The following is a 26,154-nucleotide window of genomic DNA, read 5'->3' as shown; positions in this document are numbered from 1 at the left end:
CCACCAAGTATTTTTCTGGTGGCTCTATGGGATGGATGGGTTAGGTGTACAGTTATCAGAATGAGTAAGTGGTTAAAGGAGAGTTTGTGTAGTGTGCCCCATGTGGTCATTGTATGCAGAAACTAATGTCTAGTGAGTTTGCTTGCTGGAGGTGATATACAAGAAGTTTGGTCAGCTGTTGTCTAGTCAACAGGTTGCATAGGTTGAGGATGTTGACTTGGAGTTTAGTCAGCTGGTTGCATAGGTTGAGGGTAGAAAAAGGATGCAGTTAGTTCATGAATAGTTTACTATGGGAATCTTAAGTGTTCGTGTTGAGTCATGCAAGATGGTGGGGATTGAAATCTCCACACATATATATATATATATATATATATATATATATATATATATATATGGGTATGTTTGAAGGAATAGTGGTTCCAACAATGTTGTATGGTTGCGAGGCGTGGGCTATGGATAGAGTTGTGCACAGGAGGATGGATGTGCTGGAAATGAGATGTTTGAGGACAATGTGTGGTGTGAGGTGATTTGATCGAGTAAGTAACGTAAGGGTAAGAGAGATGTGTGGAAATAAAAAGAGCGTGGTTGAGAGAGCAGAAGAGGGTGTTTTGAAATGGTTTGGTCACATGGAGAGAATGAGTGAGGAAAGATTGACCAAGAGGATATATGTGTCGGAGGTGGAGGGAACAAGAAGTGGGAGACCAAATTGGAGGTGGAAAGATGGAGTGAAAAAGATTTTGTGTGATCGGGGCCTGAACATGCAGGAGGGTGAAAGGAGGGCAAGGAATAGAGTGAATTGGATCGATGTGGTATACCGGGGTTGACGTGCTGTCAGTGGATTGAATCAGGGCATGTGAAGCGTCTGGGGTAAACCATGGAAAGCTGTGTAGGTATGTATATTTGCGTGTGTGGACGTATGTATATACATGTGTATGGGGGTGGGTTGGGCCATTTCTTTCGTCTGTTTCCTTGCGCTACCTCGCAAACGCGGGAGACAGCGACAAAAAAAAAATATATATATATATATATATATATATATATATATATATATATATATATATATATATATTGGTCAGATTCTGCAGCTTGGGAGAGTATTTGGAAGAGCAGGTTGAAGGGGAAGGAGTGTAAGCGCTCATTATATAGTCAAAAGGTCTATGCAGTTTTACTTTCAGGGATTGTATTTCAGGAATGCTGTCATTGTTTGTGAAATATTTCTTTGGATTAGTCTCTTTAGATGGGATATTGTGGTCTGTAAGGGTCGCGATACCTCCTTGTACATGTTGTCTGTCTTGCCTAAGGTTAGTGTAATTACAGAACAGAGACAGAAGGGATCTTGGTGATAATTTGGTTTCTTGAATGAGGCCCATGTGTATGTTATGTTGGAGAAGGTTGAGTAATACTGTATGCTTGTTTTTGATACTATTGGTGCTGAATTATACAGTTTTTAATGTATGGATAAGGTTTTATGGAGTATTGGTGTTAGCTGGATTTTTTTTATTTGATACATGGAATGCTTTAGTTACGGAGAAAAGTCCACATCAAGACCAGACATTAATTGAGATGTAGAGAGGTTAATGAAAGGGAAAAAGAAAAGACAAGGGAAAGTATTTACAAATTTTGGAGGTGAAATACCTGTCTTAAAATGTGGCAGGTAATAGTTACTGGGAAAGACATGAAAGGGTAGGGAGTCCCAAAATCTTCAAGGTTAGGTAAAGAAAGAGCCACACAGTAATCATGTGATGTAGCAGTTTGCTGAGTGATTACGTGGTCTAGCTAGCAGTGGGGGTATACATGCAGCCAGCTCTTAGGAGCAAAAACCAAAGTTATATTTATAGATGGGGGAAAGTGAGCCAACATTGTGGCATAGGAAAAGCTGGTCGTGTTTTGAAGCTAGCCTGGGAGAGTTTATAAGTTGGACTGCTTTCAACTCAGCTATGTAAAGCAAAGATGCAAAGCTAGGGCCACTCCAGATGTGAGAGCGAATTGTGACTAGACGCACAAGTGCATAACAAAAAGGTAAAAAGAAGACCAGAAGAAAATTCAGAATACTTTATCAAAGTTTGTCAGTGGACAATAAGGGTTCAGAAGATTTATGGCAGTGATGGATCATTTTATTGACATGGGACAGACTAATGGATAAACTTTAGCGTTTGGAAAAAATGTCTATTTGGAAAGACGTTCGTTTACAGCGAATAAATGTTATGTAGCCAACAAACAAATGCATTCGTCCTTTCCATTTTCAGATGTCCAAACGGGGATTGTAGATGATTTCTAAGCCAAGTCAATGTAGGCAATAGGAAGATATACTCTGTCCTTGTTAGTAAAGTGGTAAATATTGTAGGTGGTATTTTCTGAACGTCACGTCATATAAGAGAGCAAAATGAACATAAATTATCCCGTGACGCGATACGGTAAAAACCAAAAAGCTTGGTCAAAACGTCTGAGCTTTAGAATGAGGAAGAGTTATGGTGAGTCTAATGGTGATCAAAGGGGCAGCCAAGGTTTAGGTGTGGCCCTCATACTTTTGAAATATAAAAATGGCTACCTAGTGAGACTTGGGTGTAATCAGTGATTATCTGCATCCGAGAACCACCATGAGAATATCCTGAACTGAATGCATTTATTTACGTGAAGATTATCCTCACTACTCATAATAGGACGATGTTGAGGAAATTTAGTGTGCTTTCAAATATGGTCTCGGGCACTGCCCCTAAACCCATTTGAATCATCCAGGATACGCTGGTGATCTGACAATTAAAATATGTATTATAGTTAATGGGTCGCATAATTCATCGTCCCTGTCACATTCATATTCATACTGAGTTGTTATATATACATATAATGTAGGTAACTGCATGAGGTTGGCAGGCCTGTGTGGTGTGGAAGGAAGACTGTACGGAGACCGGAGGGTTGGTAGCCTTGGCCCAAATTAACATGGCGATTGCAACGAGTTCAACGAATGGTGGAAATTTTTGCCATTATCTTAGCAGGTATGTGGCTGTGTTGTGGAACAACGTTGTGTATGATGCAGTGAGAGTCATAGATTGTCGTGATGGTATGGAGAATTCCCGGCAGTGAGGATATTATGGATCTTTGACAGGAATCAATGATAGTGACTCGGCGTCGTACGAGAGACCCCAGGCTGGACAGACAAGAGTGGATTTGCAACGCCAAGAATTGTACAGCTTGTCTCACCTTGCGTCATGGACGGCTAAATCATCCCCTAGGAAGGGGAAATGTACCAGGTGAGTTCTACCCGGTTCTGTAGTGGGTGACGTAGAATATTACAAGCTGTAGCTACACATCACGGATATTGTTGGCCCAGGATGACCTGGTGTATTATAGCCTGTATGTTTTCATCATGGTTCTTCATTGACAAGATCATTTTGCTTTATCAGATCTATAATAAGGAAGCCTAGCCTTATGGATGGTCATATATGACGTACTGTAATCAACTAAAATTTGGTGTACTCACTGAACAATTTTTTATGGCATAGGGTTTGTCCAACTACTATTTTTTTTTTTATTAAATTACTAGCTTTTTTTCCTAGTTTCTTCTAAAAGATGGTTCTGATTTGCCTTGCATCTAGTCTTTGTGCTTAGATATGAATATTGATGGGGTTGTCAGTAAGTCAGTTTCACCATTCAAGATCATATAAGCCAAAACTCTTAGTTCCTTGGTTAAATCTAAGGTCTGGGCCTTTAAGTGTCGTGAAATCTGTAACTCATATATAGTTGGTTGCTGTCAGCAGGATTCTATAACTCCTATATATAGTTGGTTGCTGTCTGCAGAACTGTTTTCAGAATTTATCGAACTTATCTGTAATTTGTTAATTTGTTCATAACTCATTGCTTTAGTAAACTCATAATACACTTTCTCTGAAGCGTTTTCTGCGCCAGTTTTCATTTTTTTTGTGTGAAAATATTGAGTATTCTGTCATTGTTTTCGTGATTGTTCTTTTATGTAGAAAAAAATGATTATTACTGATTAATTAAGATGTGGAATGATCTTCAGGTTGAGAGAATATGAAATTAGACGAATAATTAAAAAAAAAAAGCTCTATTAATGTTAGGCAAGTGAACATGTCATTATTGAGACAAACTGCAAAAATCCTCCAGCAATTTTCATTATATATCGTAATACATAAGTCGTTAATATTTATCACTTTTTATAGCTTTGATTTTTTTTGTTACAAAAGTTAAGTTTTCAAAGAACGTCAAATTCAGTTGAGCTGAGCAGGACTTCATTTGCAATAAGTGAAAGTTGCATGGAGGAACCCACTTCATTTGTAATAAGTGAATGTTGCCGGGAGGAACCCTTGCTACTTTAGGTCCCATAATCCAAAAGGCTGAACATGTTGATAACGATAAATGATAGTAACTCCTTCAGTGAAAATATTTCTAAAGCAAGAAAGAAGTAAGCGAATATTTATCTGACCCGGTATGAAATAATCACCTCAAACTTTTTTTTTGTTTCAAGATTTGATGTGACCAGGTCATTGTATCCTCACATTACAATGCTTTGATCCATTACTGGTGGTGCCTGATGGCGTCTTGTTCTTCTCTAAGTTTCTTCCCTTCACTCGCTGTTTTTGGCAGTGAAGTGCTGAACAATCGAGGGATGAGCATTTATTTGGTACTACGGTTTTGCATACTGGAATGCTCGCGCATAAATAAGATTTTAAACATAGGTTTTTTTTTTTTTTGAACAGAAGTTTTTTCTTTTGTACATGACTATTTATTGAAGTATTTTTTAGTGGTAAAACACATCTTGTTTTGACTGATGCTGCCACGTTCTAGGGAACTAAATTTTATCGTCCCCCAGCCCAACTCCCTGGGGCAAAAGCCGCCCATGTCCCTTAACTATGCCGTTGCTTTTCAATACGAATCAAACAACGAACAGTAAATGTGAGATTGAGGTTTTTACAGTGGGGAGAAAAATATGAAAGGCGTCTTAATATAAGCTAATATTTGATAGTAACACACACCCACACACCCACCCAGCTTCTGTTGGTAGGTAAACCAGGAATGGAGTAGTAGATATTGTCATCCTTTAAGTGGGAAAAACTTAACCACCACAGTCGTTATCACCCTACAAGAGCCAAGTACGGTGTCCTCTGTTATCCGAAATGCAATAATTGGAAAGTTTATCCGTATGTTTATCGTGAATGTTTCATATATGTTTTCACAATTCTATATATTTTATACTTATACTTTGCCGTTTCTCTGCGTTTACTAGGTAATGAAATGTTAAGTACAGATGAAGGGCCGCGTCGCTCACATCCATTGTCCGAGCTATCACTTCACCAAAACTATTGCTCCCTATCCACAACCTGGCCCCCACATGCCCGAGTTTAATCCGCTGACAACATATCGCTCCCAGTTCTTGTTGTGAATACGAATAATTTGTCTATGAGGCTTGGGGACGGGGTGTGAATACGAATAATTTGTCTCTGTGAGGCTTGGGGGCGGGGTAGCTAGCTGCTTTATTTTGAATGTAAAACGAAAACCATCGTCCCCACCACTTCACCTTCACGTAATATGCTGTGTGCATCTTGCTTTGTCCATGCGCTTGTGGCCTTAATACTTTCTTTAGTAAGTTCTTAAAGTGTGACTAAGTGTTCCCCCTCCCTTTAGGTATGGGGCGGAGGGGGGTCAGTGAGGAGGTAATTAGCCCCGGGCTTTCCACACTCCTGCTTATGATGGTCGTGCTTTTTGTACTAAACTGGACATACCAAGCGCTTTCTACTCGTTCACGACACCAGCAGTGTTTCTTCCTGACTATACGAGTCTCGTTGGAAAATTGTCGTCAGCGTCACTGTCATCTCGACCAGTCGGTCGGTTTTGGGGGGGTCGTGTCGTCACTGCTCAGTCAGCTGCAGTTGTGTGTTGGGTGTGTGTGCTCGCCGAGGACAACAGAATTTTCCATTTTACGGAGTGTACTCTGCTGGCAAGATGTATTGTATAATCAGTGTGGACTAGGGTGTAAGAACTGCACGTTATGGTGTACTAATTGTTGAATTTTAGGCATGTCGAGAAGGTGGATTGTGTTTAGTTGATACTTTGGGATGTAGGTCAGCCGACATTATATATATATATATATATATATATATATATATATATATATATATATATATATATATATATATATATATATATAAAATCACACCAGTCCGTGATGGTGTTTATGGAGGTCAAATAGCTTTTCCGTAATTCAGATAATTTTCTTTATTCGTATTGTAAATTTATTTTTCAATCCACAATGCCCATGTTTCACGGAGACAGTTCGCCTCATCAGGTGGAAACAGTTCATAAACTTTTGAATCCCAACACCAGTACATCTTGTTACCGCCACTGACCTGACCTACTTTCGCTTTTAACGGTCAGGCCAGTGTGTATACTCTGGTGTGGCGGTAACAGAATGTGTACAAGCCTTTGTGCTGGTGTTGGGATTGAAAACTCTATGAACTGTTTGTACCTCTGATGAGGCAGAAAGCCTCAGCGAAACATGTGTGTTGTGTATTGAAAAATACACGTAGAATATAAATTAAATTATTTGAACTAGCGAATTGCGAATTGCTTTAACAATGTAAAACAACGTTATAGTTTGCACAAGAATAACGTGTTAGGAAAGTTTATTTAATGGTGAACATTTCTACATTTTTTGTTTTGATTGGAAAGAATATATGTTTTTTTTTAGGCAAAGTTCTGGGAAAAGTAAAAGAATTGTATGTCACCCTGTGTTAGGGACCCCTGGTGACATCACTGAAGGGCAACAGACTTTGGTAGACCGATGAGAGAAAAAAAAATCGCGAGATGCGAATTAAAAACATAGATTAATTTTTCTAAGACTTTGCGCCTCGAAGTAGATAGAACCTTCGCAGGTTGTCGAATCTAACCATCTAACCAGACGACCCCGACCAAACAACTCGGTGCTCTAATTTTCTTATAAAGCAATAAGGTTCCGTCAGTATCAGAAGGGCATTATAAAACTTGTCACATTTGGTCTCATACCGTACAGTTGTTATGTTCTGGTACTGAACAACGGGTTACGTAAGAGGATATTTAGCCATGGCAAGCAGGAGGGTCGGCGAGATGGCCAAGTCTCCCACCATGGAGTCTAGCATTCTGGTGAGGGGAGGTGGGAGATGTTGACAGCTTTTGCCCCTTAAGGTAGGTCAACTTCTTCAGCGTATGTGCTGACCCGGAGTAAGAGACACGTAATCTGTGGTGGCAAGTGTACATCGCTTTGTTTGTGATTATCGAATTGAGTGACGTGGACTGATGGTATGATGAAGGGGAGACTGAAATGGAAAATGAGGGAAAGATAAGTGTGTGTGTGTGTGTGTGTGTGTGTGTGTGCACTGGGGTTGAGCTGTCGAGCTTGTGGATGGACTGGGAAATCCTGTCATAGGGGGGAGGGGGGTCGGTTTGCCACGGTCCGGTCCATGTTTGTTATGATTCGCCCCCTGGCCGCTGCTGTGTTGGGCTCGTCAGTATAACATCGAACCATTTATCGAAAACTTTTATTAAATTCCGAAAGGCTGAGGTTAAAAAAGAAAAAAAGAAACAGGGATTACTTTAATTGATAATTCTATTGAACTATTAACTTCATAGATCGTTACATGCAACATCTGATTTTCATTCTGAGGTGACTTGATTGACATCTAACTTCAAGATGTTTGATTATAAAGCAAGATAATTCTAGTAGTCATGCAGGAGATTCTGGCTCCCCTCTTCCTCCCCCTCTCACCCTCGCCATGGGGATGACACTAGCAGGCCCAGCGTGTCCCCGGGACTCTGGACTGCTCCTCATCACCTTGCAGTGGGTAACGCTCAAGTGACTTTAGTGGTGGTGAGTTCCACACGAGAGGTGTCTAAGTGAGTGGGTCCTGAAGTCAGTCCAGGCTCTTCCCTTGATCAGATGCCCTACATGGAGTCCTTCGAGGCTCGTTTCTTGACCAGGCGTCCTACCTGGAGTCCTTCCAGGCTCGTCTCTTGGCCTGCGTTCTCCATGGAGTCCTCCCAGACTCGTCTCTTGACCAGGCGTCCTACCTGGAGTCCTTCCAGGCTCGTCTCTTGGCCTGCGTCCTACTTGGAGTCCTTCCAGGCTCGTCTCTTGACCTGGCGTCCTGCTTGGAGTCCTTCCAGGCTCGTCTCTTGGCGTGCGTCCTACTTGGAGTCCTTCCAGGCTCGTCTCTTGGCCGGCGTCCTACAGTGAGTTCTTCCAGTCTTTCCAGTGTCGTCTCTTAGTCAGGCGTCCTACCTGGAGGCCTTCCAGGCTCATCTCTTAGACAGGCGTCCTACCCAGAGTCCTTCCAGGCTCGTCTCTTGTTACCAGGCGTCCTGTCCATGTGAGCCGGGCCTTCGTAGCCGGTGAGTTTCAACATCGTTCCCACACCATAGTTGCTGACCCCTGATGGTCGGTAGTTACGGGCGCTCGGCAGTCGTCTCATGTCTGTCGACCTGCTTACCCGGCCCACCTGGTACTATGGTATCATCAGGTGTTGTGTGGGCGAGGGAGGCTGCAAAAATGGAGCTGTGGTGAGAGGCATGGCAAACAAGGCGGTGGCTCCTCCCTCCGGGAGAGGAGTCTTCGGTGGTGTATGGTTGCACACAGGAGAGAGAGAGAGAGAGAGAGAGAGAGAGAGAGAGAGAGAGGTGCCGTGTTAGCGAGGCTGGTGCTTTGGCGGTGGGGCACGGCGGCGATGCAGGAGGCGCAGCAGGCGACTGCAGACGGAGAGGAAGGAAGCGCCCATCATGAAGCCGGCCGCGCCGCCCACGTCGCTCACCAGCTGCGACCAGCTGTAGCCGTCCTCCTCCCGCAGCCAGTCGTAGGTACTCCGGCTGAACCTGGAACGACAACAGATCTATATATCTCCGCCAGGCAGCGCTGCAGGAGGGATGGCTCGTAACGGGTGGCAAGGGCGCGCGAAACCTACACCCAGAAGCCTTTTACTCAGGATGGGATGTTATGAATGATGATAACCCCAAAAAAATAAAAAAAAAAGATACCAGATGAATCGCTTCATCGCTCCAACTAATTAGTATCCATATTAAGGTAATCTCAGTTGGAATCACTGAAATTTGAGGACAGTTTGGAGGGGGGTTTTGTTAAAGGTTGCGTAGGATCACGAGGTCTTTGACTGAGATGAGGAATGAACATTTGTATTTACGCAGTCTTGTGGCTGCCTGTGGTAGAGCTGTGTTCCCTCAATCCTCTGTGCATCACGGGTTGTCTTTGTGCAAAAAAAAAAGAAAAGAATATTTTGTGGTTTAGTTGACTACAGGAATGATCATTGCCTTACTCTATGTGGTATTTCAAATTGAATCTAGTGAGACTACAGTATGGAAATATTTGCTTTGTGCACAGTGTCTTTTCCGACTGCAGCATAGGTACACCTACTTGACCATGACGCTCTTTTTCCTGGACGTGAGTCTCGAACTGAAGGAGAACATGCGTCGCGTGCAAGCCAGGGGGCACTGCTTTCCACAGGCAGCTGTGGTCGGGTCCTCAGCTCTGCCCCCCACGTCCTTCACCACGTATATCTGAGACGTTTGGACCCCCAGTTGTCTGGGGAAGCTGGCGTACTGCGTCTCGTTGCAGAGGGGCATATCAGGTCGCCAGGTGATGTAAGGCAGTCGGCAGCCTTTCTTCTCTGCGTAGTACGTGGCTCGGCACCGGGCGAAACAAGTGGCCTGCGAGTACCGTGGTGACGACTCACAGAGGTGCCCCCCGCGGGAGAGACGGGAGTCCGTCTTGACCGTCACCGAAATCTCCATCTGAGACGTTTCAAAGGAGCTGAGCGAGCCGGTGTAACCCTGGCGCCAGGTGTACACCTGCTCGCGTCTGTCATGGAGTGCGAAGTGGGTGAAGGGTCTGTTGCTCGTGTGCAGGGAGTTCAGCAGTAGGTCCAGCGTGTTGTTGGTCCTCACCCTGGCAGGCGCGCGGTAGTCGGTGTTGAGGACCGCGACGTACGAGAGGCTGGAGTTGGAAGGCGGGGTGAAGGTGTAGCACACGTTGGACTCCGTCAGGGTTGGCCGCCACGCCCCGTCACCTTGTCCGTCACCCGCCCTGAAACAGGGATCGGAGACGCCAAGACTTAGGATTGAGGGCGCAGGGCCCTCTGTCGACACTTGATACGCACAGGGAACGATGGTCTGCCTGTGTGTACGTTGCACAAGCCAGTATCTGCATGGGTGTGTGTGTGTGTGTGTGTGTGTTTCATTTCCTCCCTCTTCACCCATCTCTTGACATCATCTACGAAGAGGTGTCGATGGTCGCGGGAGAGAGAGAGAGAGAGAGAGAGAGAGAGAGAGAGAGAGAGAGAGAGAGAGAGAGAGAGAGAGAGAGAGAGAGTTGTTGCCTAGGGTCTTGGAAACTGGTTATAGACCCCATAGTGACCCTACAGATGTTCTCAGCCTTGCCTAGAGAAACGTTTATACAAGTGGGAGTGTGAACCTGGAAGCTGGTGTTCCCTCCTTTCATCTCGGAACGCATAGCCGGGGATGCTGCTGTTACCAGTGAAGCGGGTAAGGACGTCGCGCCTATTCCATCCACTTTCTTAAAGAAATGTCATGACGATGTGTGGCGCGCGCGTCCCACACTGGATGGCTGCCATCGCCATGAATAGCCTGGTTTGGTTTATAGAATGTTCTGGTCACTGACCGGATGTATAATCTAGACGGTGTTGATCGTCTCTCAGGATCACAAGAGGAGAAATAGGCATAGGCATAAGCATGATGTGAACATCATCTCAACAAACCTACCACACGGTTAAGATCAAAGTTTATGAGTTGTTTCCGATTGAATGTTCTCAGCGAGTTCGATCATCCACCAGCTTTGATTGATTTACTTTTTAAAAGTTCGTATTGTTTTATTTTTTTTTTGTTTGGTGACCAAAGTGTGTGTGTGTGTGTGTGTGTGTGGATGAATTAACATGCGACTAATCTAAATTTTTTTTTGGTTTACCAGAGAAAGACAATACGAAAAGCAGATGAAATATCTCTGGATGTCTTTTACCTCACAAGACTTATAACATTTTGCGTCAAAAATATTTTGTTTTCGGAAAAGAAAAAGGACAGGGATGTTGAGGCTGGAAGTTTGCACACACACACACTGCAATGGTGACGTATGTGACGAGCTTGTGAAACGTGTCCTGTTGGTGGAGGTCGCCAAGTGCAGGGGCTCAGCTGGTGTGAGTCATCAGGCGCCTTGTTATATGGGGTGGAACTCATCAAGCGCGAGTTGTTAAGTTTGTAGAAGTCTTTATGAGCACATTATTAGACGTTGTGGGGGGGGGGGGGTCATCACCAAACGCGTTGTTGGATGGTGGAAGTAATCGAAGCACATTCTTTGAGTTGATCATCAGACGATACACTGTTACAGCTGAGGACACAAGAAGAAGAAGAAGAATGAGAGGTGATATGTCAAAGTGCGTTTACGGTCGAGGATCCTGAAGTACTGTTACTACAAGCCAATGGATGCGTGGAGGGGGATTACGACCTTAGGAAATCGTGGAATATACCCAGCGGAGGTGAGAAGGTTCGTGAAGGAGGCAGACAGGCGCAAGGCTCGTTCAAACAGGAGGACACTTCAGCATTTGTACCCTAGTGTGTGGAGGGGGGTGGAGACAGCCCCTCGTCAACCCTACGGGTGGTGATGCTCAAGCTCGCCTCCAGAGAAGGTCCCAGCCAAGGTAATAACAATATAGATAGGGTCCGAAGGAACGCAACGAGAGTGGCAAGGGGACATAGTGTTATGAACTTCGAAGGGACGAAGGAACTCCTCGGTCTACCCTTTGTGGAAAACAAAGAAGAATGAGATGAGGGCCGGTAGCCTTTTTCTATAGGGACCGAATTGGCACGGAAGAAACATATGCTTCACTCAGGAAGAAAAGTAAGAGAAAAGGAAGGAATGAATAAACCAGGGCCTCTTGAAGTGCTTTTAGGGCTGATCCTTTAAGGTACAACGTTTTAGGAAAGTGGAAAGACGAAAGAAGGCAGGGAATTCTACAGCTTCGCCCTTTCAAGGAAGGAAGAAGGTATCGGAACGGTCAAGCCTCGCGTGGTCGGGTCTCCACAGGAAACCACAAGAAGCAACAACAAGACGCGTGCCTTATGCCTAAGCCATAGTTGATGGGAGAAAACGTGCTGGCAGCTCATGAGAGCAGTGGGTTCCAAAAATACTCCTGTAGGAGAGAGAGAGAAAGAGAGAGAGAGAGAGAGAGAGAGAGAGAGAGAGTGGGGGAGGGGGAGAAAGGCAGCAACTCAGTAGCGGATGGAAATGGATGGTTGCAGAGAGGTTATGTCTCGGGGGATTATAATGAAACAACGCTTTTTTTTTTCTTCTTTTTTTTTTTCATTCCACCCTCGTTGATAAAGAGATGGCCACAGACATAACTCCCCCTCCCTAGATGCGTAGGCAGTATTGCTCCCGTAATAGGGCGAGTAGGACCCTCGTAGATATGAAATTGCTTCTCACAAGGAGAGACAGTCGGGACGACAATACACCACAGCAACCAAAGCTTAATGATGATGAGCGAGTGAGCAGGGGGGGAAAGGAAAGAGTGAAGGGTACGGTAATTCCCAACATTTTCGTGTTATTACGTGGGAGCAAATTCGCGGCGTTCTGAAATTGAGCAGAAGAAAACGAGAGAGATAAGAGAGAAATTGCGTCGTAATATTATATTAAATATAATGAGATCACTGCTTCTCCATGCTGAGACGCTGCACCGGTCTGAAATTGAAGAATAGATAGATATATTTAGGGGGGAGTAGATGGCTGGCGTCCTCAATTAGAAGTAACAGAGTTAAAATGTGGTTCAGAGAAGAAGAGAGAGATGTCAAGTCTGTTCGGTGAGTGGTGGTGGTGACGGTTGGGACCTGGTGTCGGGTGTTTTATTATAAATTCTTGCTTATAAATTCCTAAAGAGCCCGTGATGACATTGACGCTGAATAGTCCTATGAGGGTAGAGGATAGTCCAGAACGAGAGGGTACAATTGAAAGCTAGCTAGTCAGGGGGAATATATGGAGGGATGGAAGGAGACAGTTCGTCGACAATGAGATATGTGGACGAGTGATCTGCCAAGAGGCTGAAGCGCAGTTATCGTACCGCGTGAATGTGTAAAGCAAAGACCGCTGCAGGGAAGCCCTTGGGCGGATGAGTTATGGATTTTGAACACAGACCGGTCTTCTGCATTGACTAGATGGACGTGTTAAATATTATGAACACAGGCGTCTGATACTGTACTTCTGCGAATAGACTTCGCGCATTGGTTGAACACATACTGGACTCGTGTTAAGTATTATGAACGCAGACTGGCATCTGGTACTGAGTGTAAACACAAAGGCATTAAGCTCATGCTGCAGGCCTGAAGGATTGTCTCAATGGACATTTAGAGAGAGACGTAAACACAAGAAGCTTTTATATCAAGTGAAAAGATGTTCTGGGTGCTGAGGACAGACTGGTGTGTGCGAGAATCGGCGTGGCGAAGGTACTCACTGGACGAGGAAACTGTTGGAGTCGACGGTGTAGTGCGTCACAAGATCTTGGAGCTTCCAGGCAGCGTCTGCCCACACCTGGTCCAGTGGCCTCCCGCCGAACATCCCGGGTAACTCCTGGATAACACGAGTGCCTCGGAAGCAGCGGGAGAACCTGTTGCCGTAGTTCCTGCAGTGGGCGCTGGCGTTGAAAATGAGCCCATCCTCGAGGAGCTTGGAGAGGTTGAACGGGGGCCAACGACACACCGTCATGGCCGGGAGATCTCGCGGCCGGAGTCTGTGGGTTTCGATTCTGGTGTAGTATGGGTGGTTCCAAGCGAACTCCCCCGCGAAGTGCAACCAGAAGAGGGTGGCCGTCATGGCGCACAGTAGGTAGAGGGTCAGTAAGAGCAGCTTGCGAATGCGTCGGCGAGTTCGACTCCATTTGTGCCCCTCGATCGTCCCGAGGAAGTTGGCGAAGCCCTGACCGGAGCCTAGCACCGACCAGCCCAGGTAAAGTCCCACGATGCCCCCGACTTCACTCAGAGCCCTGGGGAAGGAGGTTGACCAAAACTCTTGGATGATGAAGTAATTCTTCCACGACAGCTTAGCCTCGAACCCCTCCCTGTAATATGCGTGTGCCGTAGATACGTCGTCGACGTAATAGTACGTAGATTCGCAGTCTTTACCGCACAGGTGCTCGCACGGTTGTGTTTCGTTTGCTGACGGCTCGTCGAGAATATATTTCCGACTCTTTCTGTACTGGTCTTGCGTGTGGCACATGGGTAGGTCCGTATCTGGAAGGTATGGCAAAGAACAGTTGATGCGCCTGGCTGCTCTCTCGAGCTGGCACCGCTGGAGGCAGGTGGACCTGCGATAAGGCTGAGTCCTGCAGGGTGGGAGACGACGCACCACCATTGGCGTGATCTTCAGCTGATTTGATGCACGCCATTGAACTTTTTGCTTGTAGAAACGACTCCGAGAGACAGCTAGAGGAGTCGCGCCTTTCTCTGGAAGCATCACCCAGAAGATCCTTCCATAGTCCTGTGGGTAGCAGTCTCTCTCGAACGCCAACAATTCTTCTTTGATATTCTTGTAAGACAGAACAACAGCCAGTGTCGAGAACCCCTTCGTCTGGCTGGTGTTGGCTAGCTGGTAGCACACGTTGTTCGTGGTCAGTATGGGCCTCCAATGGTTCCAGGGCAGATCGTCCAGAGATGTGTCGGGGAGATAATCGCTGGACTGGAGACCAGCTGACCACCAGAGTGACGTTAAGTTCACAGGCTCATCCCACAGTCCAGGCATGTCTTGCAGTAACTGCGCCAGCTCGCTCCTCTCGGATGAAGACCCCGAACAGCGGACGTTGGTGTTGTTGAGACCTCGATCCGAGAGGACTGAGAGCTTGAACGGCAGAGCTGGGCAGACAGTGACGGAGGGAAAGGTGAGCGGCTCGCTCACAGCCGAAAGATACGTGGCGACCGGCTGCCTGACGTAGGCTGTGAGCGATAGGAGGAAGTGAACTGCGGCGCAGAGCAACAAGGCCGTGATACCCACGGCATGCAGCAGGGAGCGTATGTATGGTGCTGGAGGAGGACCCCCGCTCCACCACACTTCTGCTGCATCGCCAGCCCTGGCAGACGACTCTCCGTCCCTCGCCACCATCTGAATCATGCGGCTTCCCGAGCGCTTGACGGCCGTAAAAGGATGATCCCGTGGGAACTGTGGCCCAGGGGGTCACAGGCTGCATGCGCATCCGTCGCTGGATTGCCTCTCTGACCATGAGAGTGAGACGAGCGACGAGGTTGACTAGGGCGGACCAGAAGGTGAGGAGGGAGACGCCCAGGAAGAGCCCCAGGCTGCCACCAACGTCGGCCAGCAGCTTGACCGTAGGGTACGCCTGGAAGACAAGGAAAAGGGAGGAGTACTTTCACACAGCCTCGTCTGATGGCACCCATAGGAAAGGTGCCATTAAAAAGGCACGGGGAACTCGCCCGATGGCGTCTGCTGCAGGTCCGTGTTGTGGTACCGTGTGTAACGGAGAACCTGAGAAGGAAGAGTCAAAACAAGATCTGAAGTGTCGTAAATAAGGATACTTGAAATAGTTGTCATGAAATAAGAAATGAAATAAGGTGTCAGAAATATTAGAATTGAAGTAAGTGTCATGAAATAAGAATTGTCGTGAAATAAGAATTGAAATAAGTGTCGTAAATAACAATTGAAAAAGGTGTCATGAAATGAGAAGTGCAATAAGTGTCATACGAAATGAAAAAAAAAAAAAATAGTCATTCAATGAAATGTATGATTTATTTTTTCTAGTTTACCGACATTTTGAATCATTCTTTTGCTTTTGGACATGAATGATAACTGGATCCCTATTACTCTTTCTATCTTATAATTCTCTGAGCATTATGATATTATTTTCTGATTATATTATGACTTTGGTTACCGAGCTTTATAGTAATTGTATTTTTGTTTTAGAGCGTTGCAATATAAGGTTTGTCCCGCGAACGGAAATTTGTAAGTAGAATAAACTTTTCTTATGAAAGTTCGTCGGTTGTACACCAGAGGTGTCAGTGAGAGGGTGAGAATCAAATGCTTTATTTAGCAAAGAAAACAAACAGTGAACGGGCTTAGTCGTGAGGCTACCTGAAGTAAAACTGGCTGTGAAATGCGATGTTTTAGTAACACGCATCAAATCCTCTCAGTTCCAGCAACACGTATCAAATCAAGTCAGTTCTAGCAACACAGTCAAATGTCGTCATCTCTAGCAACGCACCTCGCATCCTGTCAGTTCTAGCATCATACATCAGGTACTGTCTGGTCTAGCAACACACATTGAATGCTGTCGGTTTTAGCAACACACATTAAATGTTGTCAGTTTTAGCAACACACATTAAATGCTGTCAGTTTTAGCAACACACATCAAATACATTCCTTAGTATTACCTCATTGACTTCCATCTCTCGTCGAGGCATTTACCTGTGTCTCGGTGATGGTGTTCATGATTCGGGACTTGGGACGGACGACCAAGGTATACACTTGTTCAGGGTTCTCGGTCTGCTCCCCGTGAATGCTTACTTTGTAGGAGAAGACTGTTTCCGAGCAGCGAGGTCGACAGTGCCTCCAGCAGGCGTACTGCTCCTCGCTCACCTTCTCGTACTGCAGAGTCTCCGGCCCGGGCGCCGTTCTGCAGGCGACGCTGGTGTTGGACGTCGTCCACGTTGGGTGTTGGGGCCGCCGCCCGTCTAGCAGAAGGCGTGGGTGGCATGGCTCTGCACACCGCTGGCGACAAGCGGTCTCGCTATAGCCGGAGGAACTGTTACACGGGGCCTTCGCCCGGTCCATCCTGCGTACCTGGACCGGTTCGACGAGCACCTCTACGGTGTACCTCTCGTCACTCCAGGCTAAGGGCACCACGGCCTCCGTCACCGCTAGAGTCGGGGGTTCGTTGACCGGGTGCATGATGACGTTGTGACCCAGGTATTCTTTATGCCTGACGAACGAGTGCACGAACTTCTCCCACACGCAGGAGGTGTTGCATCGCAGGTCGACCGTCTCGCATGGGGTCTTGGGCAGAAACATCTGCTTGCCCTCGTCGAGGCTTTCCCATACGCAAGACTTGAGGGGGTTCCTCAGGCGGAGCGTAACGCCGAGACTGGGGTCGAGGGTGGCGCCAGGGGCGACCGTGAAGCAAGGACCCAGGGGCGTGTAGGATATACTCCACTCCGGTGCGGTCGTCTGCCACGGATGATAGCGGAAGACCTCGCCACCAACCTCAAGCTGGTGTACCACAGCTCCCAGGGGCCAGGCTGCCCCGCTCCACACTGTGGCGGAGTCGGCCACCACGCCGGACTGCCGATCGTAAGCGAGCCTGAGCTCCTCGGCCGTGGCGGAGGCCGGAAAGTCGAGGCCGAGAGCGAGGAGGGCGTCGACGCTGAAGGGAGGGTTAGGGCAGACGGTGATCCCCGGCAGCGGGAGGGGCGAGTCGTCGCTCACGCTGTACGAGGAAATCGTCGGCCTTCCCATCCACAGCCTCAGGTTGTTGCCGACCTGCACCGCGAACAGCACCAGGGACAGCGCTAACGCCCCTATCTCCGCCCACGACGGCACTTGCTCCCTTCTCATACTCGGCGACCGTCCGCTGTACCCTGCCGCCATGCAGTAGTGTTCAAATGACCCGAGGTATTGACGATTCTTCCCTCTTATACCAAATGCTTGCGGCTGGCCGATGTATAACTATTATACTCTTGGGTGACAGTAAGCCAAATTCTGTAATTCGAGCCGTCCTCATTTTCAAAAGACATGCGTATTCACACTACACTGTATCCTATGTAAAAGATTTTTTTTTTTGTTCGTAATGGTTTTCTGTGAAATAGATTACGTCAGTCGGCAGATCTTTTGGGCAAACAGGGACTGTTAATGTCGAGAGGACTTCGGCAGTAACGCACGATTCGAACCACTCTACGTAGCCACCAAATGGTATGGTTACCTACCTCTTGGCGGTGACTGAACACACAGGGGAACTGACAAAAACTGTGCGAGTTTCGAAGGTAAAGTGTCCTTGGAAGTCATCGAGCAAGAACCCAGAGTTTAGGGAATCTTGCATAATTCATCGTCATTATCATCACTCTCTTGGATTTCTCGGTGATGGGTCGTGAGGTGAGGATGTACAGTGCAGTACAAACTGTTACTCAAGACTTGTCTTACGGACGTGTTCTCTGTCTTCCTGTCCGACGATATTTATATGGCAGTTCAAAGGAGTGGACCTGGTCATTCACTATTAAGTTGCGAAAGAAACAGACCGTTAGGTCATCAAGTTGATGTAAATCACGTTTTTCCCCACTGTAAAGTAAACAACAATTACATGGCATTGTGTTCTTTACAGGAAATGGCGGCGTGATACATGAAGAGCTCCTATAGCGGCGAGAAGGGCCGTGGAGAATCACTTGGATGTCGAGGCGAGCCGTGAGGAGCCATTAGGACGGTCAACCAAGCCACACAGTTGGATGATAGATGGATGTCGCTGATACCTTCGTCAGCGTGGATACTGATGAGCAGGTGAGTTGAACTTCTTCCTCGGTACGATCTTTAGTTATACGTCAGATTGTAAGTAGTGTTAGAGGGGCAGGCACTAGGAGCCCTAGCTCTTGAACTGTTGGTATGACGCGCACTTTAAACCATAGAATGTGACCGATGATGTAAACCAGACGCGCACTTTATACCATAGAATGTGACCGATGGTGTAAACCAAGCCATTGGAACACGCGAAGCACACTGTTAATCACAGTGTTATCATAGACCATGATCTATGGGGGTGACCCAGGGTATGGTGATTATTAGCGCGATTAACACTGCGAATTATGGTGCCCTACAGTGAGACTAATATGAACCAAAATAAGCGACATTAAGCGTTCATCTATATTCATCTATATAACTGAATACGTGAACGAGCAGGATGAAGCTGTGTCATTTACGATATGACTCGAATATAAATCACATTATGAATCCAGATTTGATTCAGTATGTAAACGACATTAACCTTGATGTTAATATGAAGCGTCGTAAAACCTCATCTATACAATTTTCTTCCAAGTTGCATGTATGTATTCATGTATACTGAAGGCTCCAGTCATGTATTAGAATCTTAATCGAGACCGAACCTTATTCGAAGCATCGAAAGAGGTAATATTCAGAGAGATTGTGAGGGTGGAAGTCTTGCCTTTTGAAACGGGGTCAGGTCGTAGATGTTGTAAATAACATGAGACTGTAACAAAAAAATCCGAAGCTTAGCAGGGTAGAGAAAGGAACACACTGCAACTGTCGCCACACTAAGTTACTAACGTCGTACCAAACAGTTATTAATCCTGCGAACTCTCGCTCGCAGCTACCATACCCCGGGAGCACGTACACACCAGAGTGATAGCTGTAGAAGAAGGGGAAAAGACGAACCATCGTTGCCACGAAGGACGTTTGGGTCACATTCGAGGACTAGATTTGCAGAGTAGTTGAAAGCATGATTAGATATCATTAGATATCAAGTACTTCATCATAGATAAGCCGGGTTTATTCTAGAGCGGGGTCGCAGTGCCCTTAGACAAAAAGAAATGAACTGGTCGTATTGGACGCATTGTTGAAACGTACAACGAATCTAGACGCTGTAGCACCTTAAATGACGCTGCTCTACCACAGACTAGATGACAGTGCTCTAGTGTGCTTTAGCACCTTAGATTAAATGACAGTGCTCTAGCACCTTAAACTAGATGACTGTACTCTAGCTAGCACCTTGAATTAAATGATGATGCTCTAGCGAGTGGACCTCTCGCGGAGTTAAAGTGTGGAATAAGACGGAGTATAATAGGCAACGTTGGCTTAGGGCATCCGACACTCCGGCAAACTCTTCAGCTGGCCAGTGTTCCTGGAAGTGACACTCCAGCAGGCCACATGTAGACGACATTTGTATCACAGGGCGTAGAGCTCAAGTCTGGCTTGTTTCCAGGAGTTGGTTAAAGTTTTCTTGTGGAGAACACAGGTAGAGGGAGTAACCAGATAAACAGAAGGCAGCCCGACCCCGTATTACTTATTAAAGGGCTTTCTTCTTCGCTTCCTAACCCAGTGGGAACTTATAGATTGTAAGTGATCGTTCAAGTTTCTTTAAAGGTTCTGTTGTTTCACGATTTATGGCATCGTGAAGCCAGCTATTCTAGTTTTCAGCCACTTTTGTACGAAACCATTTACCGTTGAATTATTGCCCATGGCCTCTTGTTATTTTGAAAAATGTACCTTAATCGATGTTCAGAAATTGTATTGAATATCACAAAAACCTTGTATTACGTCGCCAGGGAGCCCACCGCATCTGTAGACAGAATTGTCTGAATTATTTGAGCCTCGCTTGAAGAGCCGGCGTCCAACGGTAATCACCTGTCCGTGCGTCCATCACACACTTGTCTCCTTCATATTCCATGAGCCAGGGAGGGGATTGGCTGGAGGGTTGACGTAAACATTACTCGACATCAACATTTGGTGGTTGTAGACTCACATTCCTAGACTGTGCCTTCACATTCAAGGCCATACAAGAGGTCATGGTATTTTTCGTGTCCGCTGCATGACTATTGGAACCAGCCGAAGGGCGGGGGTTGTGATACTAGTGTACGAATGTTACCCGCCAGTGGACGATGTGTCATGACCCTATCTGCAACGGCCTCGCCTTCAAGGTCAGACTTAGGGCAAGGAGGGGTCATACTCAGGGCTAGGGGGGTCAAGGTCAGTGGTAGGAGGGGTGTCAAGTTTAGGGGCTAGGGAGGATGTCATGGTATTCTTCGTGTCTACTCCACAGCTCGTGAGCCAGTGTAGGATTGCGACGACTTCTGGCGCCGGTCTCGCCCTACCAGCAGCAGCAAACACCGCGATGCGTACCTTCCCACAGGGAACGCGCCGCGACCTTGCCCCGTACGACCGGACCTCAGAGATTCATATGATTATTGGCCCAGAACTAGGCTGTGTGCTGCTGCTTCTGTCATCTTCAGCGCCACTTTTGGGCTAATGTCGGTCACCAGCGGACTGTTCTTCGGGTTCTCCGTCGAAGACCACACCCAAGTCTCTCTCATTTCTCTTCGGAAATCCAAAGTCCTGGCAACCTTCGGTTGTTATTATGGTTTATCTATTAGAGATCGTGTATCAGAGACTCTATGATACGATATCCTCATGTTGCATCTCATTCGATAAGGTCCGGTTATGATATGTCATTGGAGCCTAAGATCGATGTTCAGGAAGACATTTTTGTGGGAATTTTAAACTGCAGTGAAAGTTGTGGCGGGGCTGTGGTGTGAGGATGACATCCATCCCCATTACGTCTGGGTGAATCCTTTGCTGAATTATCTCGAGCGTGTGTAGGTTTTATGGAGAACACTGTATTCAGAACTCAGATTGCGGTCTTGTGAATTTTTGAGGGTTATATAGCATATGAAATTTTTCTAATGAAGGTTTTTCTTGCATTGTATCCTAACATTATTTGCTTTATTTGAGCATTAGTGTCAGTGATGCAGACATTACGTCACAGGAGTTTACACAGGAAAGAAAGGATTATCTCAATTGGGATTTCTATGGCTTTGTAGGTTCGTTGAATGAATGATTTTTGATGGGATAATAGTGCCGTCTTCGGTAGACGGGATCAGGCTATATCCTGCGCTTCCTATTTTTCATCGTGTTCGGTGATTTCGCCCCGTGAGTATGAGAAGTAAAGAAGAAAAATGGGTTGGTTGTGACATCAACTCCCTTGGTGTTCTGAGGCTTATGATGAAAGTAATGTTTTCATATTGATGAGTAGTGTTTACATATTAAAGACTAATTTCACTGGTGAACTGAAGGATCATAGATTACCTTAAGAACACACAGTGGCTACATGTATTCAGTAAGGGCATGTTATATTACAAGTGCCTCTACCATTACACTCTCAAGCTCTCACCTCCTTATGCAAGATCATATGACTGGCATTCCTAATTTAGTAAGTTACTGCATTTTGTGAAGGACGCACAGCTTACCAGTGGCCCCAAGTGGGGGAACAAAGGGTTCATGTTCAGTTTCACGAATTGATGTCGCCACTACGTAGATTATATAGTGTTTACCACTTTAATTCCAGACTAGTGGCGTTGGTTAACACTTTTTCGTCATTTTCTTTTTCATGTCTTGTGTTGGACGGGGAGGTGAGTAATGGTCCGCCATTGGGTACAGAACGGATCTTCTTTTCATCGAGAAAAAGCATTACTAAATGGTTTCACCTGCTGGGGTAGACGGGCGTCCTCGTGCCTGTGGTAAGAGAGAGAGAGAACCTAACCCTTGATGTACGGCTTCTCGGGTTTAGCGTCCTCCGTTGTATATGGCTGTCCTCCAGTGTGTCAGTTCCTGGGGCAGCCATTCATCGGGGATAGTGAGTAAAGCGGTGTACGCTTTAACCACATGGGGCAAGGTGTGTCAGCTCCATCAAGCGTGTGGGTGGTGGGAGTTAAAAGTCTTTTTTTGCTGCGTCCGTGAAGCGGTGGTCGCTTCTAGGCTGGTCCAGGGGCTGTGTCGACACGCCCGCCTGGGCCTGCTCTACGATGCAGACGTGCCCCCCTCCTCTCCCAGTGTCTCAAGCCTCGTTCATCATTCGTCTCGACACCTTCCTGTTGTTACGGAGAGAGAGGGGACCAAAGCGTATCAAGTTACCACTGGTCACGGTGCCATGTCAAGTATAACGTTGGTCTGGCTATTGGCGCCGGGGTTGGTGGGTGGGTGTACACGAGCAGCCAGTTCATGGCAGCAGCAGAAGTAATACTAGTAGTAAAGAGAGAGAGAGAGAGAGAGAGAGAGAGAGAGAGAGAGAGAGAGAGAGAGAGAGAGAGAGAGAGAGAGAGCCATCACAGCAGCTTAAGACGAGCGAGGTCACAGATCTATGGTTCAGGTCTGGCGAGGTGATGAGGCAGGACTTGTCTGAACTCGACCTCGCCAAGTAGGCATGTAGAGGCTAGAACCTCCCAAGGTGTGATAACGCTACTCCATACAAGGACGGATTAATCCTTTGTATGGCCGGAGCAAATGTTCAGCTGTTGAACAGGACTTGAGGATATTTTGAGTAGGCTTAACTATCTGTACACATTGTGGAAGGGAATGGATGGTGGTGTAGATATCCTTCTTACTGTTCCATACCTTACCTCATCTACTTAGATTAAAAAGATCAACCGACAGAAGTAAAATATAAGCAGATAACGAAAGCTTAGACATTTGGCAGTGTCTAGTGTGTGGCGGAGAGCAGCCGGCTGGTACTCGCATTTGTTCCATTGTTATATTTTATTTTTTAAGGAATTGTTAGGATTTTATCCCATTTCATGGTGATGATGGTGAAATGGACGTTTTAGAACAAGAACTAATTTGCTTGAATGATATTTCAGATGATAATGAGTTGGGTTTCTGAAGCATAAAACCCTCTAACTGAAGGGATAGAGTGATTTGGAACGATATGGCATACAGGGGTCGAGGTGCTGTCATTGGACTGAACCAGGACGTGAAGCGTCCTGGATAAACAATGGAAAGGTCTGTTGGGCCTGAATGATTTGGGAGCAGTATAGTTTTGGTGCATTACATATGACAGCTAGAGAATGGATGTGAGCGGGTGTGGCCTCTCCCGTGTTCCAAACGCTACCACGCCAACGCGGAAAGCGGCGATCAAATGTGAAAGACAAGAAAACCTCTCGGTAAACAGAATGGCTGGTTTTCTTATAGTTGAAGGTTAATTCCACATCTCAGGGTCGGGATGCTGTTCATGATTCCTGTGTGGTATATCAACCCTTGTTTGTCAAAATTCACTGCAAGGTAGACAAGAGATAGGTAGATAGGTAGAGACAGGGAAGTAGGTAGGTAGATGTAGGTAAGTAGAGAGAGGGAGACGTATGTTATACGAGAGAGAAAAAGACTGCGAAGGTAGGATTTTCGTTTCCTGGGTATGTGAAGGCGTCAGTGTGTGGCCCGCAGGCTTCATACTTACGTTATAGCAGCTCCTACCCAGAAGCCTTGCCTTGTTGATGTGGGGACACTAGAGAATATAGTGCCGGGATGAGGACGTACGCCCTACAGAAGACATGGTTGAGAGAGAGAGAAAAAAAGGCATATTGATCCCATTTCGTACATCCTTAATATGTCGACATTTCTGTTTGATATCGTAGCAACAAGCGACTGAATAATTTCTGGTTTTAAGTTCGAGTTCCGGTAAGTGAAGGGCAGTTAGGAAGTATGCATTAGATATGGAGTCCAAAGGATTGTATAGAAATATAGTGAGCTGGGATGGCATTACTTATGTACAGGTTCATAGGCTTAAGTGTATTTCTTGTTTGTTATAGCGTATTATTGAGAACGCTCAGCTGACGCCTTGCAGTGTGTAATACGTTGTAACCAAGTGATTCCTATTTCTGTTTCCCACAGTTCAGTATCTGGTGTGAACGCGAGACCAGAGGGCAAAGGACGGTTAGAGGATCACTTACACTGGACGTACCAGTTTGGAGGTGGCCGCCATACATATGCTTCAGGGACACCTACAAGTGGCATTACTTGACACATTGTATCCCACTGGTCAGGTTTACGCAGCATGCCAGTGGTGATGCCGACAATCTGGAGCAGCATGGCAGTGATGTCTACAGTTTAGGACGGCATAGCAGTGATGTGATCCGCGTGGGACACCATGAGTGTTGTCATCAGTCTGGGGCAACACAGCAGTGATGTGATATTATGCCAATGCTGTCTCCAGTCTGGAACAGCATGTCAGTGATGAGTATAATAATCTGGGACAATATGCCAAGCATATCGACATGAGTCTGACTAGTTATTGTCTTGTGTGCACTAAAGTCTTCCATGAAGTTCTTTATTGCGTTTGGATTATGTATAAAGATGCTCTGTTGATTTAGTATCATTTGTGATATATATATATATATATATATATATATATATATATATATATGCTTGTAAGATATTGTGGGTTGGGTTCAGTGGTGTACATGGGAGGGCTCCGCTGTCAAGTGGTTTGAGATACTACAGCTGGTTTACCACACAAGTTAAAGGGGGTGGGTGACCATACAGAGGAATAGCTCCTGATAGACATGTAGAGTTCCCATGGGCACTGTAGTGATGATTGGCATCTTGTAGGCTGTATGATTTCCGTTGGCACTGCAGGCAGTAAAGTTCTTCAGCCACAACATAATGTGGATACCCATCGGGTGGTGTGGTGGCGTAGGACAGTTACTGATTGTGGGAGGGGGGGGGTCTTAGGTTAATAATGTCAGCATTCACTCGCCAGTTCTAAGGATGCAGAAAAATTTTACTTATCTAAATAATTCAAGACAGTCTTTAATGAGATCAAGAGAGAAACTTTACAAATACATAACTGTCAGAATTTGTAACGAACTCTGAATGGCAGAAACAACTTAAACGTTTAAGGGATACCTGAAAATGTTCATATATTGGCTTAAACAACGGTGTCATTCCTCATCAATTAATACTCACTCTTCACACTGATGTGCAGTGACACACTTTAAGCTACGCTTTTTTCCACTGTAGTTATAAAATTAGCTCTGGAACCAAATTCTATACAAGGAAATAAATCGTTAAGCAGACACTGTTACTAAGCTTTATGGAGGACCTCCAGCCTCAACACAGGGTGGGTGGGAGGAGGGTTTTTGGGGCCACCATCGTTATGGTAATCCTGACCCTCTTTTGTTCAAGTTCTGTCAAGAAGTATTACTACAAGTTTTGTGGTCTTGTGCTGTTATCTCGCTGTCCGTACCACCAGACAGGTTAGAGGTAGGGGGGATGATGCACGGGTAATAGTAGGTAGGGAATGGATGGGTCAGTACCTTGGTGGATCATGTGCACTTCTGACTTGGTAGTAACATTAAGCAGAACGCTGTAGAAACGGCTTGCTCTCAGGTTAGAAAGGCTTTGTCCCAACTGTAGGAACACCATTAGTACCTTAATTAAAGACTATATGTCGGAACTTTTGCTTAATCATGTCACCATAAACAAGTAATCATGTTTAATTTATTTATATTAAGATATGACAATTTGTATTCTCTGATAATCATTTAACATATACTGTAAACCCACAATTTGTATGCTGTGAGAACTGGTGACAGGATTGAACGAGTACC

General features: G+C 45.9%; 3 protein-coding genes across 3 annotated transcripts; 1 reads left to right on the top strand and 2 right to left on the bottom strand.

Moving 5' to 3' along the window:
- Positions 1–2,837: 2,837 nt before the first annotated feature.
- Positions 2,838–26,017, top strand: LOC139752891 (uncharacterized). The gene is made up of 4 exons (XM_071668918.1): positions 2,838–2,993; positions 3,104–3,248; positions 18,372–18,544; positions 24,437–26,017. The coding sequence occupies exons 3-4, from the start codon at positions 18,500–18,502 to the stop codon at positions 24,728–24,730; spliced, it is 339 nt and encodes a 112-aa protein (XP_071525019.1). The 5' UTR covers positions 2,838–2,993; positions 3,104–3,248; positions 18,372–18,499; the 3' UTR covers positions 24,731–26,017.
- LOC139752576 (uncharacterized) lies at positions 7,244–10,492 on the bottom strand. The gene is made up of 3 exons (XM_071668333.1): positions 10,371–10,492; positions 9,415–10,168; positions 7,244–8,873 (listed from the first exon to the last, which is right to left on the bottom strand). The coding sequence occupies exons 1-3, from the start codon at positions 10,490–10,492 to the stop codon at positions 8,673–8,675; spliced, it is 1,077 nt and encodes a 358-aa protein (XP_071524434.1). The 3' UTR covers positions 7,244–8,672.
- LOC139752635 (uncharacterized) lies at positions 12,222–15,680 on the bottom strand. The gene has a single exon (XM_071668387.1). It carries the CDS (start codon positions 15,155–15,157, stop codon positions 13,505–13,507), a length of 1,653 nt encoding a protein of 550 aa, XP_071524488.1. The 5' UTR covers positions 15,158–15,680; the 3' UTR covers positions 12,222–13,504.
- Positions 26,018–26,154: the final 137 nt, after the last annotated feature.

This window comes from Panulirus ornatus, chromosome 13, assembly GCF_036320965.1.
Source record: "Panulirus ornatus isolate Po-2019 chromosome 13, ASM3632096v1, whole genome shotgun sequence".
Lineage (NCBI taxonomy): Eukaryota > Metazoa > Arthropoda > Malacostraca > Decapoda > Palinuridae > Panulirus > Panulirus ornatus.
The sequence above is the reverse complement of the archived record's forward strand: the minus strand, read 5'-3'. Positions and strand labels throughout refer to the sequence as shown.